The sequence below is a fragment of the Buceros rhinoceros genome, unplaced genomic scaffold, assembly GCF_000710305.1.
Source record: "Buceros rhinoceros silvestris isolate BGI_N320 unplaced genomic scaffold, ASM71030v1 scaffold8594, whole genome shotgun sequence".
Taxonomy (NCBI): Eukaryota; Metazoa; Chordata; class Aves; order Bucerotiformes; family Bucerotidae; genus Buceros; species Buceros rhinoceros.
In genome coordinates, this window is record NW_010409984.1 from 20,423 (window position 1) to 35,154 (window position 14,732).

A 14,732-nucleotide genomic window follows, 5' to 3' on the forward strand; every position below is an offset into this window, starting at 1 on the left:
GAGGACCAGAACCTATTTGTTTCCCTCTCCACTTGCAGATCCAGCAGGATGGATTCTAGGAATCCTTTTTGTTCCATCCCATTGCAGTTCCATAAATAGAGTTGTGTAGCACCAAGGACTTGCCGTTCCTTCAGTCAGCACAAAGGATTAGTGAGTTTACCTCCTGGATCATGCAGCAGACCCAAGAATTGCACATGAAATAGCATAGAATTTTGAGCCCTTTACTCTCAACCCCTTTACAAGTGACATGTCTTATTGCTTACCGCACAGTGTGCACTAATTGGAACTTGAGTTTCGGACCAAGCTGATAGCCATCCCAAGTGATAGCCTGATGCTCATCTCCATCTGAATAATAATGTCTCACACCGTGGTGTCATTCTTTTGGAAGAAAATGGTATTTTTTGTTGCCTTTATTATGTCTCTGTAGCTTTGCTGGGCTCCCATCCACAGATAAAGCCTGCTGATGGCTACGTAAAGTTGTCTGATACCTTTTGTTGGCAGAGAAAAGGCAACAAGTGCTTGTGATCTGTCCAAGCTCTTATTCCGTCTCCTCCCCATGTTATTATAAATTTCCTTCCCCCAACCCTTTCCCAGTGTATGATGTCAGCCACATTTACATGCCACCAGTTATTTAGCTCTGGTTTTAAATCATGGCAAGGCTTTGTTTTTGTTCATGGAACAGGACATGTAGTGTGCACTCTCTGGGTGCAATAAGTCTTCAAGTATCATACTGATATGTCTTTTTCTTACAGTGAAAATCCCTTTGCATTTCCCCAGGACCTTTCCAGAGTTTGAGACTAGTGGAAAAAGGATGGTGTTAACATCACACTTCAACTGGTTCAAGCTGATTCAAATGGACTCGCATGAGCTGGATGCTGTTCAGAATCTTTTTCTGGTGACCAACAAGGGTGATGCCAATACGCTGGATGTCTCTGCAAGAGAACAGAGGATGTGGAAGGTGTTAAAACGGGCTTCTTGTTCTGAACAGTCCCAGTCCATTTCCCTGTAGATCCAAATCAATGTGTATGGATATACGTGTGTCTGTATCTTCATCTAAGGCTTCTGCTTTTGTGTGTGGATGGAGGGGGTGCTGGCAGAACTTGTTAGGTTATGATACAAAAAGAACCAGTGGAAGTGGGCCACAAAAATGATCAGAGGGCTGGAACACCTCTGCTGTGAAGAAAGGATGAGAGAGGTGGGGTTGTTCAGCCTGAGGAAGAGAAGCCTCCAGGGAGACCTACTTGCAACTTTTCAATATATAAAGGGGACTTACAGGAAAGATGGAGAAAGACTTTTTACCAGGGACTGTAGTGACAGGACAGAGGGCAACTGAGAAAGAAGAGGTTTAAATTGGATATAAGGAAGGGTGGTGAGACACAGAACAGGTTGCCAGGAGAGGTGATAGATGCCCTGTCCCTGGAAGCATTCAAAGTCAGGTTGGACGGAGCTTTGAGCAACCTGATCTACTGAAGGCCGTTCCTGCTTATGGAGGTGGGACTGGACTAGATGATCCTTGGAGGTCTCTTCCAATCCAAACCATTCTGTGATTCTAAAAAGGTTCCTTTTCCTGACACCTGTCTTCTACATAACACTTCAACCCACCACATGGTTCTACGCATCTCATTAAAAGTGGTTATTACCTGTGGCAGCTGTCATGAACATTCTGATGGAACAGTCTCTCTGCAACACTGACACTAGGTTTTGTAGTGTACATGGTCTCAATAATAGTCCTTGTAGAAACAAAGGTACAGTGGTCTGGAGGGTGTCCAGGCCCTAATAAGATGTAAGAAGTGGTAGCTACTTAGCTCTCTGGCTGTCCTCTCCTTTATCATCATGTGTACGTATTCTCCACATAGCCCTCAGTAAATATTCATCAGACTGCTTTATCTTTCTGCCTGGAAAACTCCGTGTCTGGTATCTTCTGCTCTCTGCCCCTTACTTACTCCAGAGTCATGCGTGATATGACATCAAACGTAATCAGACCGGCCTGGTCAAAATTCTCCTTGTATCGACCCATCTTGATAGCATCCAACCACTCATGGGCATTGCTGAGTGAAGGGAAATCTGGAGGACAGTTGCTCAGGAGAGGCTGAGATGGTCTGCAAAAGAGGCAGGTTCTAAACACCAAAGTTATCCACATCAGCTGACCACACAGTAAGGCAGAGTTGTGAGTGGGAGAGAACGCAACCTCTAAAGCGCACAGAACAGAGAACAAGGATATTTGTTCCTTCTGCCCTGGTTCCTAAAGCCCCACCTTGATGCTCTGTTTCTAGACTACCTGTGTTCCCTTTCCTGTCTGCAAACAATCAACCCAGCCCAGGAAACCGATCCTACCATCCAATTTTATACTCTCTCAGGCACATTCTCTTCTTGTTGTCCCACATATTTCCACACTTTCTGGGTCTAGACCTATTGGATGAGTAAAGATTTGCAGTGAGGAGGTTTCTAAGGCAGAAATGAGATCTTACACTTTTTTTACCTTTGTGACTAGCTCCTAGATGCACTCCTTGGATCAGAAAGTAACCTATGAGACAATGAGTGCATTGTTTCAGCTCCAACACCCATCAGATAAAATCATAGCAGTAAAAGGCCAAAGAAATTACTGTTTACACATGGCATTTGCTTTTTTCCCCCATCACCTGAATCTCCCAAAGCTACAACTCTATTTATGTGCTATTTCTAGTAAACTTGGCATGACTAGGCACTTTTCCCCTCCCCCAGCTGTAGAGAGCTTTCCACAGAGACAAGGTTTATAACCATGGGGAAACCCCCCAGGCCAACAGGATGTAATTCTGTCATCAGCCCAAGAGCCATCTAAACTTGGTGCTATTTAGCCCAAGAGACTTCTCCTTTGTTGACCTCCTGCCTCTGGTTTCATCAGGCTGCAAAATATATTTGGAAAAATATGGGATGCAAGATGCAGTTCTAATTAGTCTTAGCGACAGATTTCATTCCCTCCAGAAGCTAAGGTCTCTTTCGTCACCACTTCTCGTGATTACACAGTATTGTGTGATAACAGAATATCTTGTGTAGCTGCACCCAGATGTGTTCCTCCCTTCATTCTGTAAGATCCCTCACTCGTTCATCCTCAGTGCACCTCATCAAGAGATTTATCTCCCTTCACATTCAGCACTCACAACTCCTCATCACCCATTAAGTGATTCAGGATACAAGTTCTTCCAACCTCTCCCTCATTTCTTCTCCCCATATTTGTTACCAGTTCCAGATGAGAGGGTTGGAAAGAATATACTACACAGCCTGATTTACTCCTTTCTTTTCTTCATGTTGCCTACTGAGAGACAAGCCCTATTACTTTGCACTAAATCCTCATCTCACCTGCTGTTTCCAGTGCCAGTGGCTTTGAGGGCAGATGGCTTGCGTATCATTTTATCTAGGGCACTGACTATTTGCTCAAATTTGGGTCTCTGGACCCGCTCCTTTTGCCAACAATCGAGCATCAGCAAGTGCAAAACAGTTGGGCAGTCTGGGGGTGGTGGCAGCCGATAGTCCTGGTCAATGGCGTTAATTACCTGCAGGAAAAGAAGAACAAAGCTTTTTCACAGCTGGGAAAATGAAAGACAAACAAGCTTTAGTCACTTGGTGGTGTATGACTTTCTTCTACTTCAACTGATACAGGACAAAGAGGCATGTGCACATTCTCACCACTTCTAAAACTTACATCCTGGTTGGACATGTCCCAGTAAGGCCTCTCACCATAGGACATCACCTCCCACATGACAATGCCATAACTCCAGACATCACTGGACGAGGTGAACTTGCGATACTGGACAGCTTCGGGGGCAGTCCAACGGATGGGGATTTTGCAGCCCTAGAAAGCAGTCAGACAGCAATCAGAATGTTAGGGAGATAAAGACTATTTGTGAAAATGGCATCACTAAACTGATCAGAAGCCAGAAGCACAACACAACTCTGAGCACGGGGTGCCGGTCCAGTTGATACTGTCTTGTAGACACTGTCGGTTTAAATTCAAACTATGTCCAAGGTTTCCACCGTGTTCTATTGACAAAATAGATGAAAAAAACAGAATCATGCCTCCTTGCTGATACAAATCCCATGATGTCAAAAGATTTTCACTTTTATAGCTCTTCTGTACAGCATTTGAGAGATTGCACATTGTAAAATCCTCCTGAAAGTCACAATCATTTGTATACCTAAAGCCATTTCAACAATCCCAACCTAGCATTAACTCTTCCCTCTTTCCATTTTGACCTCTCTGACTGCAGGTATAGCTTGCCAGACAAAATATCACTCAGGTGCTGGTTCTTCAAAACACATACCTCTAAAACTTGTTTCACTTTTCAGTGACTGAATTCTTCATCCCCTGCATACCAAACGGTAGTTTCGACCCTCTTGTTATATTCCCATCCCTTTTGTAGTACGTATAACAGGTGTCTGAACTTCATAGCCAGTAAGGTCATTTGAAGGCTGGTTGTAAGCCATACATATACTTATGCCAGTTATATTCTCTGTGGGAAAAAACCCTCAAAGGGTGGTAGCATGGGACCTCAATCTCTCCTTCAGTCCTTTATATTTCCTGCAAGAAGCTAATGAAAGGGGAAAGATAACACCTACACCAGGCTATGAGGTTTGTCCTATTCATCACTCCACAAAGAATGGCACTAAGGCTCCATTTCACAAGGCAGAGTGGATCAGATATTCAGTTATTTTTGGATTTTACTGGTTTGAAACCGTTAGCTCACAAGGTAGAAGGCTCTGCATGACTTGTCTCTCTGGTCATCTCAGGACAGACTAAAAAGGGTACACTAAATCAAGGGCAGACCAGTTGGCAGTACTTCAGTAACTCATTCCAAAGCGGTAACTCACCAGACCTCCCGTGTAGGTGGGATTTGAAGCATCGTCCTCCAGAAAGCGGGACAAACCGAAGTCTGAAACCTTGCACACAAGGTTACTATTGACTAAGATGTTACGTGCTGCCAGGTCACGATGCACATAGTTCATGTCTGAAAGGTAGCGCATGCCAGCTGCAATCCCCCGTAGCATTCCCACCAGCTGTAACACACTGAACTGTCCCTCCTTCTGCTGCAAATGAGGAGGCAAACAGAGGCTTTTACGATCACAGAACACGAAGCCAACAGGGAAGACTAACAAAGAGCAAGGTAACAAGGTGGCTTTATGAAGTTAGAGAACATACATCTTAACTTCAGCCAAAATCTGAAGGTTCAGAGACAGCAAATAATAAAGGAGGGTGGGCTTAAAGCAATGAATCTCAAATGAAGTCAGACACTGGTGATCTTTTTTTGAAGACAAAGGTCACCTTGCGGTCGTATCCTCCTTTAGCATACTAAGCCTAGTCTCATTAACTACTAAGGTGGCTAAATGAATGGCAGCAGACAAATCTGTTGTTACTGTTTTGAGATTTTTACAATGGGTGCTATGCAATCCTACACAATGGGTTCACCTGCCCTTCAAAATGTACCTGTCAAAGCATTTGTGGTTGAATTAGCATATGAATCAGTAAAAAAAAAGCAGTGAAGCATCTACACTACAGAAATGTCTGTACTTATGTTTCATTATTATAAAAAACACTGGGAAATCTGAGTCCAAAAATAACTACAAACTTCACTAATTTACTACAATGTTGAAACTTGAAAAAATTCAGTGGAATAAAGTCTGAAAAACATTATTAGAAAGGCAAACTTTGGGGCATGCACGTAAGGAACTGGAAGGCTGTGTACAAAGATAAAGCATGTAGTACTGTTTACCATTAATTATTTGAGCTGGAAAAGTCTAAAGTAATGAAGAAATTTTATATGATGGGTGAGCTTTTGGAATATTTTCACCGTGTTGGCCCAAAAACAGTTACTCCGGTGATTTCTAGTGCACCAGAAGAGGGCAAATGAGGACTTATAGAGAGTGAAGAGAAAGGACAGGCAAAATTATCAGATCTGAGATTGGCACACAGTAAGATAAAGAGGGAACGGTTGTGGGAGACTGTGGTTGTGGTACCCTGAGGAAGGAATCCAGTGATCCATTCTCCATGAACTCTGTGACAATCATGACTGGTCGGCTTTTGGTCACCACACCCTCCAGACGGATGACATTGGGATGCTCAAATTGCCCCATGATGCTGGCCTCGCTCAGGAACTCCCGCCGCTGTTCATCTGTGTAACCTGACTTCAGGGTCTTAATAGCCACTGTGTATTCACGCTTTCCTGGGTGTTTCAGGCGCCCAAAGCACACCTCTCCAAACTCTCCTGTCAGAGAGGGAAGAAACACACCTCAAGTAAGGAAACACAGCAAAGAATTTTAGTCAGGTGCACTAAACCATTCTACTGTGGAAGACTCCAGGCACTGCTTGGAAATAGGGTTACTAAGACTGTTTGGATTAAGGTAAAGTTCTTGATGAAGGCTCAGGCTGGAGACTACATCTTCAGGGTTCAAATAAGGTGCTCTGAGTCTTCAAAGTGTGTTTTAAACTTGGTCTAGAGCCAGCATCTAAGCATAAGCAGGTTAAGATGAATTTTGGTAAAAATGAAGGTTAGCTATCCTGAGACACTTGATGTACCATGGCTGGGTCCACTTCAGGCCAGTCGTGTGCCAGATCTCAAGGTGAACAAGTAGGCACTTCAAAATCTCCAGATTCTCACACTACCTGATCCAATGACCTCCTCAATCTTGATGAAGGACACATCAATCTCCTTGGCAAATTCTCGAATAGCTTCATTAGGATCTTCATAGGTTGAAGGGTCAATGTAATACTTCACTCCAAGTCCTGCAGTGGAGGAGACAGCCCAAAACATCACCAGAATCAAACCCTGAGAGATGCAGGTGTTAATGAGTCCTGAAAAGAGACAGGCCCTTGCCATCTGTTGCTCAAGAACTCTTACCTCGTGCACTGATATACTGCTGCAGACGGTCTGTGTATGGAGTCTCTCGCCTTTTACTGCAGGACATAAAGGAAAGGAAAGTCAAAACACACACAGGAGTCTCTCATCAGGTGTTGGGGCAGGTTCTCAATGCAAGACTCAGAGGATCCTCGAATTTAGGGATAGAAGATGGGCGTTAAAATCCTGCCCATCTCTTGGTAACCAATGCACACGTGATTTTTATGTGGTGGTTTTTACACCACTGTTTGCATCCCCACTTCAGATATGACAAATGATAGGGCCTCCAGCACTGCCCTGAAAAAAAAAATTACAGTTTAACATTGCTGTCTTGGAAGTTTTCCTCCTGTTCAGGCTAAATTTGCATTTTAATTTCACTTAATTACAGCAAGCTATTCTTTTCAATCCTAATCTAAGCCATCTTCTGTGATGCTTTTTAAGTTCTTCAAAAACATTCTTAGGGCCATTTAGTCTAATGCTTAATTTGTATAGATTTTCCCCCCAAATTAATTCTTCTTTATTTTTCCTTACGGTCTTTGAATAGCATTTACTTTGAGTGTTCTGTTCATACGTATGGTACACAAAACCAACCACAAAGAGCCAGAAGGACAGAAATCTGTTCCATGATGCATTTGCAGATCAAAACAGGTGTGCTCTTCATTACTGTAATACTTATTGCATATACGCGGTTAATGTCCTGCAAGCACAGGTCCTTCTCAGCACAGGCATTTCTCACATTTCATCCTCCTCTTAAATGTGTGTGACTCAAGCAATTTTTTCCCACACGATCTAGTTGTTTTGTAAGTTTTACCTTGTTCTTGGTTTGCTCTAAACACATTTTCCATTTGCAAGTCAATTTCTTTGTTCTCAACCGTGTTCATATTCTTTTTTCCAGAAGTGTACAGTTTGTGCTGGTTTACAATCCTCTCTAAATCATGTTAATTAGACTAGATTATAAATCAAACACTGTGGTATGTCATAGCATCCCTGCAGTATGCATGGATTTGTGTCAAACTGCATGTTTTGCTGTTTCAGCACAAGACCCAGCTGCAGATTCAATCAGCATCTGGAGGCAAAGTATCATGAAACGTGACTTTTCTTTACTACCATAAACTAATTCTGTCATTTTAACAGGTAACTTTGTGTATTATTCTTAATTGTCAGGCTTAGCTCCACAATTCTGCTAAGAATTCAAAAACACTGAGAGTTCTACTTTCAAAATCTGTTCTGTTGTGGAAATAAACTGGCTTTACTGGGGGCAAATACCTTAAGAGCTCTGACTGTGCTGTTGCACCTGAAAGTCAGATCTAGAGGTGGGGTTTTATAGGTTATCTGACATACTAATGGTTTTCCATCATTTAAAACCCCCCATGATTAGCTAAAGTAGGTGTTTCACATTGTATATTGCCTGGAAAAAGTTTACCAACAGTTTACAAAAACAAGGGAATTAGAGCATCTGAAACTACATTTCTTCAGTCCTTTGAAGCACTGCTCATTTCAGGCAGTGCTCCTCATTTCCTACATCTTCAAACTTACTTTTCTTATCAAGGACAAATTTAAAACAGGAATTTTGTATCTCCACTTTCTATGAACAACTGTCTATTAATTGCTCATGATCCTTCAAGTATAATTGCATCTGTTTTTTAGGATATTTCCTTTTATGTAGATACATTTACAGAAACCCGTTAACATCTTTCCCCCAACACAGTTTTGGTAATATTAATTTATTCTGGGTTTGGTTTATTTTTTTTAGAAAAATATATGCTTTATTGAGTTGTGCACATAATACCACATTTCCAGCTGTAACAAGAAATTATATTTTTAACAGTTCAAAGCTACAAAAGGAGGAAACAATGCAAATGTAACAAAACCTCATAATTCTTTCTTTCCAGAAAGAAAAATATTGAAAGATAATATTCACAAAAGGAGAAAACCAATGTAGAAAAGGGAAGAGAACAAAAAAGAATTAACTAAAACTAGACGTCACTTTCTGAAGTTAAGTGGTTTATACATTTTTTAGGTCAGCAGAAAAAGCTAAAAAGTTCCTCTTATGCAGAGGCAGAGTAGAACAAAGATACAGAAATTCATCACTGAACAATCTAGGGGATTAAGTTCAAACCTCAGTAAATTCAAGAAGCAGGTAATGACTGTTTCTTTTCTTCGAATAGCAAAACTCCCATTGTTTACTTTTGTACCTCTGCCAAAGTACCAACCCTTACTTTTCTCTCTTTAAAATATCTGTCCTTTTTTGCCTTATCAGATTCTCTCTGCATTGACTTCTCTGCCCTCTTTTCCTTCCTAAATGGAAAGTGGCATTTGCTTTCTTTAACCTATATTTTATGAGTTAGTGTTCCGTGGAGCCACTGGGGTTGTACAGATGTTAATTCTTCAGCAAATGAGCTGCTGTCTCTTGGTCCTTGATTAAAGGGTATTTAGCACCTTCTAAACAAGTGAATCTAAATACTTACTCCACCAGTCCTTCTTCAATATATTGTTTGATTCTCCACTCACTTGCCTAAAATGCAGTTTACAGTTCCCTTTTTTACAGTGATGCAATTAAACACCTTTTGAGCACCAGCTTTAAAATGCTTCCCTTGTGTCATACTGCTAACTAGCCAAGTATCGACTAAATACATGAGCAGTTTACCACAGGAGAGGCTCCTCAGACAGGAATAATGGGGCAGGATCTTCCCTTAATTAGAAAATGGCATCTCAAGGACATCTGGATAAATGTAGATCAGGCGGTTTCCCTTGGGACGGGGTTATGTAGCAGGGGTAAGAAAGTTCCACTGTCTGCAGTGCACATGAGCAGGTCAAGGAATTCACCTCTTGAAGATGATGGCAAGGATGGCAATGGCAGCAATTACCAAGAAGGCTAGACCACCGAGCGCTGAGCCCACGATAAGCGGCAGTCGGTCCTGCACCATCTCCGAGCGCTCCCCTAGCAAGGAAGACACATGCATACACATACACAAATGCAGAGGACAGGAACTGTTAGAGTTTACCTTCTACTTGACTAGGTCTCACACGTAATTCCATCCCTGCCAGCCCTTTGCTTCCCAGGCTAGTTCTGGCCCTTCAACAAATGCTTGACTTGGTTATTCCTTTACCCCTTCAGTCACTGTCCTTCTCCAGTGCATTCCCTCCTATTTCTGAAAAAACAGTGCTCCCTCTGAATCCACTTTCCTTCCCCCGGTCCACTGATGCCTGACTATCCACTTAAGCATAGGCTACCCCTACACCTTGGCTTTGATCCCATCATCCCCTATTAATTTAGCCTGTAGATGACATACCTTTGATCCAGACCAAAGAGTATCACAAGGTAGTATGTTGCTCACTGCATAAATAGATGGTGATACTGCAGGAAAGCAAGCTTCTGGGTGTATGTCCCGTGCCCCACCTGTCTTTAAGACTTTCACAGAGCATTCAGCTGTAACAGCTGGAGACCAAACTCCAGCAGCGTATAGTACTACGTACTGTAACACTCTCCTAAAGAAAGTTCTACTGACACACTCTGCTTCTGCTGGTCAGACGTGCAGAGGCAACGAGGAGTGGGACTGAGGAATATGGCGGTAGCGTAAACGATACGCTCTGACTGCATGCAGCTTCGAGTGAATATATCTGCATATGCAAATTATGATATACAGAAACATAAGTTGAGTAGGAGTGTCTGGTAGCAGTCTGCCGGAGGATAAGCTAATACGTTCAGGGACACACACAAATGAAAGACGGTCATGAGCAGATCCGAGTACAAAATGGTAGCACTTACCTCCTGTTAGAGTCTGGAAATACATCTTCCCACTGTATGGGCCATAGCCCACTGCTGTTCTGGCTCGTACTTGGAAGGCGTAGATCTTGCCTGGGCTCAGATTTGATATGGTGGCCATGTTGGTTTCACTAGTCAAGGTGAATGAATTATCCTCATCTTCTGCCTGTGAATGTCAGTGACCAAAAAGCAATGTGAGACTTCTGCCCACCCCGCTCGCTTTCCTCACCAAGGAATGCCAGTTGCCATGTTGGCCCCAAATTCCTTGAATCTGTAACAGAGCCTCCCAACCACAACTGGTATTCCAGACCTGACTTCCTCACGCACTACTTGGTGTTCCTCATCACTTTTTTTTTTAGTCCCTTAGGTCTGGGCATCCCACAAAGCTTTGCCAAAAGACCCCCAGCCCTGACCTAAACAAGAACGAAAGTCAAAAACTACCTTGTCCTGTCATTCCTTGCTAAGCATATCCATTAAAAAAAGCCCTAGTCTGTCCTGATATTTTACTTCCTACTCATGTATTCTCCTAGGAGAATCCAGAGCAAGAACACATGTAATGTTGTATCCAGGAAGCTGCTAGACATGTTATTACAAATAGCAGGTCCTTTTTCTGCTAGAAAAACAGTGGCCCTGCACCATCCTGAAAAAAAAAATTATATGAAAGGTCAAGAATATGGAATGGGAGCTTCTCTGAACAGCCCTACATACCTCTTCCCCTCAAATCAGCTGGATTAGGAGTCATGAAAGATGTGAATGGAGAACAACATCAATTTGCCACCCTGCACGTAAACTGATACCTGCCACTTAGTGAATGCAAGAGTGCATTCCTCCTCCCAGAATTTCTTAGAGATGTCTGTCCAGGCATAAATGGGGACCCATGACTTTCCTTTGCAAACACGACAGAATGTTGCAGCGAGTCCAATTCCAATATACACATTCGGAAATTTCTTCTCCTTCCACTGTTACCTGTGTCAGCTGGTGCTAAACTTACTAGCTCGCTAGCCACAGCTTTTTAGCTTAGCTACAAGTTACCTTCTCTTTTTTTATTTGCATTGGTCCTAGATAGTTCCAAACTGGGAAATGCAGATTGACTGCTGTTAGATAAAACATGTATTATGAACTTCTGGTGTTTATACAACCTTTCTTCTCTCATAATTGAAGCATTTTTCTCCACCTTATCCATCCGGATCCAGGAGCGCATCTCCCAGACAGGAGACTTCCCTGTTGTCTTTTGTTTAATAGTTTACCAACAATCAGCACGGCATCACTTGCTGCTCACCTTGTCAAAGTAGCGTAGCTGGTAATCTAGGATGATCCCATTGGGCTGGTCTGGTTGAGGCCATGACAGTGTGATGCTGTTGGTAGTACGACTCACCTGATGCATCATAGGGACGGCAGAGGGGACTGGAATAAAAGAGAGGAAGGAAAGATAGATTGCAAAGGGATAAGCTTAACAATGAACTATAATAGAATATTCATTATGATGAATTAATAAGTTAGGTCAGCTCTTCCTTTAATTTCTCTTCATTTGCATTATGAAGTACTCTATAAATTAACCAGAAGAAATCCAGGCACAATTCAACTCTACTGGGAGATACAGTTACTGACAACTTGGACAGGAAGAAAATAAAGAAGTCTACATCCAACTGATCACGCAGAAGAAATATGAAATTATCTCTATTGTAGTCAGAACTTTATTCTGGTCTTCAAGTCTGCAATGTTTACATGCAAGATGACAAGATGTTCAGAGTCACTGCCTTGTTCTAGGATCACACTTGGACAAACAACGTGATAGCAGTCAAAGCAAAAGCAGATACACTGACTCTCCTCTGCTTCTCCACCAATTACAATTTTTTGCCTGGGGAAAAAGATCAGGTGTGGGCTATCAGAGTAATGGATGCCTTTCACTACCAGATCACAGTTGCCAACCAGGAGGCAGATGAGAATACCGATGCATAAGGAACAGACTGGAAGCATTCCTCAGTTCAGCAGTCCCAGTTCACCTGCAGATCACACAGAATGAAAGCAGCTTGTTTTCACAGCCTGATACGCAGCCCCGTGTTCAGACTAGCTTCTGGATCTCAGGCCAGTCCCTGGCAGGACTCTTGCCCAGATGTCAAAACTACCACTGTATTTGAGACTCTCAGTCCCTCCGCGGGCCACTGAACCACAGAAGTCCCGTCTGAATGGGCTTCTAACTAGCACTAGTGCCTGGAATCACCACCTGAAGGTCACTGTTAAGGGCGCACGTGTGGAAGCTTCACATACAGTTTTCCTGTCTGTTCTTCATTAGCTTGCTAAGCTTCTGTCTTTCCGTGAACAGGCCATCCTGGCACCCAGAGGGAGCTGGGAGAGTTCTTGATTCTGTTATGATATTAAGTGCTTATTATAGTCTGTGTCAGATATTAACTACTGCGGGAAAATGGCAACTTCCCTTTATGTAGAAAGCAAGGATCTGGACATCAAACACAGAAGAGGGTTTTGGAAGCATGAATCTAAACCAGAAAACAAGTAAGAACTTGTGTCTACAAACTGTAGAAATCTTTTGATTCGCCACTCTAACAACCTGAAGATCAGTTCAGGGCTTTGAGAGTTGTGCAACTGCCATTACTTTTCACTAACCTGAAACTTATTACATCAGAAGGAAGGAAACAAAATACTATCTTGAAGATAATATGATTAAAGATTTCAAACACCGCTCACGGAACTAAGATTACAGTGAGAAACAACCCAAGCTATTATTTGGGGTGGTTTTGCTTTTCATTTTTTTGCCCTCCTGGAGGCACCATTCACATGTTCTGAGGACAACAGCGGTACAGAACATCTATTTAATAGTAGGCTCTTTCCTGAGGTACTTAGTCCTTCTAAACAATGTCCTCAGAGTAGGAAGGGAGATAAACGGTTGTTAAACCAAAAGCATGTGAAGCTTTCTGGAGAATGAAAATCCACTTCTACCAAAAACATTCATGACTTTACACATACACACACACATACTCTCCACTTCCAAACAAAAGGTAAAAGAGTGCAGGTTTCTTCTTAAGAAGAGATTTCCAAGCAAAAATTTCAGGATAATTGGAAGAGGATCTTTCAGCCTGCCAGCTGGCTGTCCACAAACCTCTTCTCAAGTTTTGCTTTCTTGCTGCAAGCAAAATGTCACGTTGCCAAGAAACCTCCAGATAGGCAGCTAGGGAACTCTCATTTTCCTAATGGAAGAACCATTTTCAGCAACATTTAAATTTTCCAGAAAAAGCATGCCAATGAAAAGCTGCCTCCTAACTCCACTAGTTTTACACAATAGACACAAAATTCTGGATGTGAGGAATGAAGCAGAGACATATGGTAAATGATGAAAAACTGCAGAAGAGCATTTTCTTTGCCCATCAATTGTGAAAAAGATAAAAGGATTGTTTTAACTAACGAGATAAAATTATTCTGAAGGACATAATTCAAATGGGCTCCAAACAGCACAGGCAAGTGGGAACCAGTTAAAAATGTCAATGAAACAAAAATGTAAGAGTATAAACAATAAAGTGTTTTCTCTCATCCTTAATATTTTTATTTCTTACAATTGCTCGTCTTTCAAACAAGTTCGTGCAACTGTTTCACCTGCTAATGACAACGTTGTGACAAAGATGGCAGACAACAGCGATTAATCAAGACCGTATGTAGCATGTAAGATACAGAAGAGAAATACTGTATTCAAATGATAACGTGAGGACAATGGGATAACTGGTCAGTCATCATTTGATCAAGACAGATTCTGCTATGCTTTAATGTTGCAAAAAGTTTAACACCCTTCTGATGAGACATAAAGCACACACCGGGAGAGGTGCAAACCTGACCACACAGCCACACTGTCAGGGATGGGCCCACTTACTTCCCGTTTCGACTGAAGATTTTGCAGAACGACCAGAGTTAACTCGCCCCTCAATTCCTGCCCCACCACCTCTTTTCATTCCTCTCCTTCCCATCTCCAACAGTTATTCTTATGACTATTCTCATTTCTTCACAATCCACAACTTTTCCCCTACCTGGAATGAATAGTCAAAGTCAGCTAGCAACATCTGCCCCATATCCATTCCCTCAGTCATCCCGATGGC

The 14,732-nt window shown here is 42.3% G+C and overlaps 1 protein-coding gene across 1 annotated transcript; it reads right to left on the reverse strand.

The window, feature by feature from the left end:
• Positions 1-439: 439 nt before the first annotated feature.
• LOC104488686 (ephrin type-B receptor 5) lies at positions 440-12,033 on the reverse strand. Its single transcript, XM_010135429.1, has 11 exons — positions 11,912-12,033; positions 10,636-10,798; positions 9,693-9,807; positions 6,870-6,925; positions 6,635-6,754; positions 5,989-6,236; positions 4,846-5,061; positions 3,680-3,829; positions 3,337-3,530; positions 1,944-2,099; positions 440-932 (listed from the first exon to the last, which is right to left on the reverse strand). The coding sequence occupies exons 1-11, from the start codon at positions 12,017-12,019 to the stop codon at positions 824-826; spliced, it is 1,635 nt and encodes a 544-aa protein (XP_010133731.1). The 5' UTR covers positions 12,020-12,033; the 3' UTR covers positions 440-823.
• Positions 12,034-14,732: the final 2,699 nt, after the last annotated feature.

Coding starts and splice junctions, on each gene's coding strand:
- LOC104488686 (XM_010135429.1), bottom strand. CDS start 12,019: ATGATGCATCAGGTGAGTCGTACTACCAACAGCATCACACTGTCATGG. Junction 10,799..11,911: donor AGCTACGCTACTTTGACAAG/GTGAGCAGCAAG, acceptor TGACATTCACAG/GCAGAAGATGAGGATAATTC. Junction 2,100..3,336: donor ACTGGCACTGGAAACAGCAG/GTGAGATGAGGA, acceptor CCTCTTTTGCAG/ACCATCTCAGCCTCTCCTGA.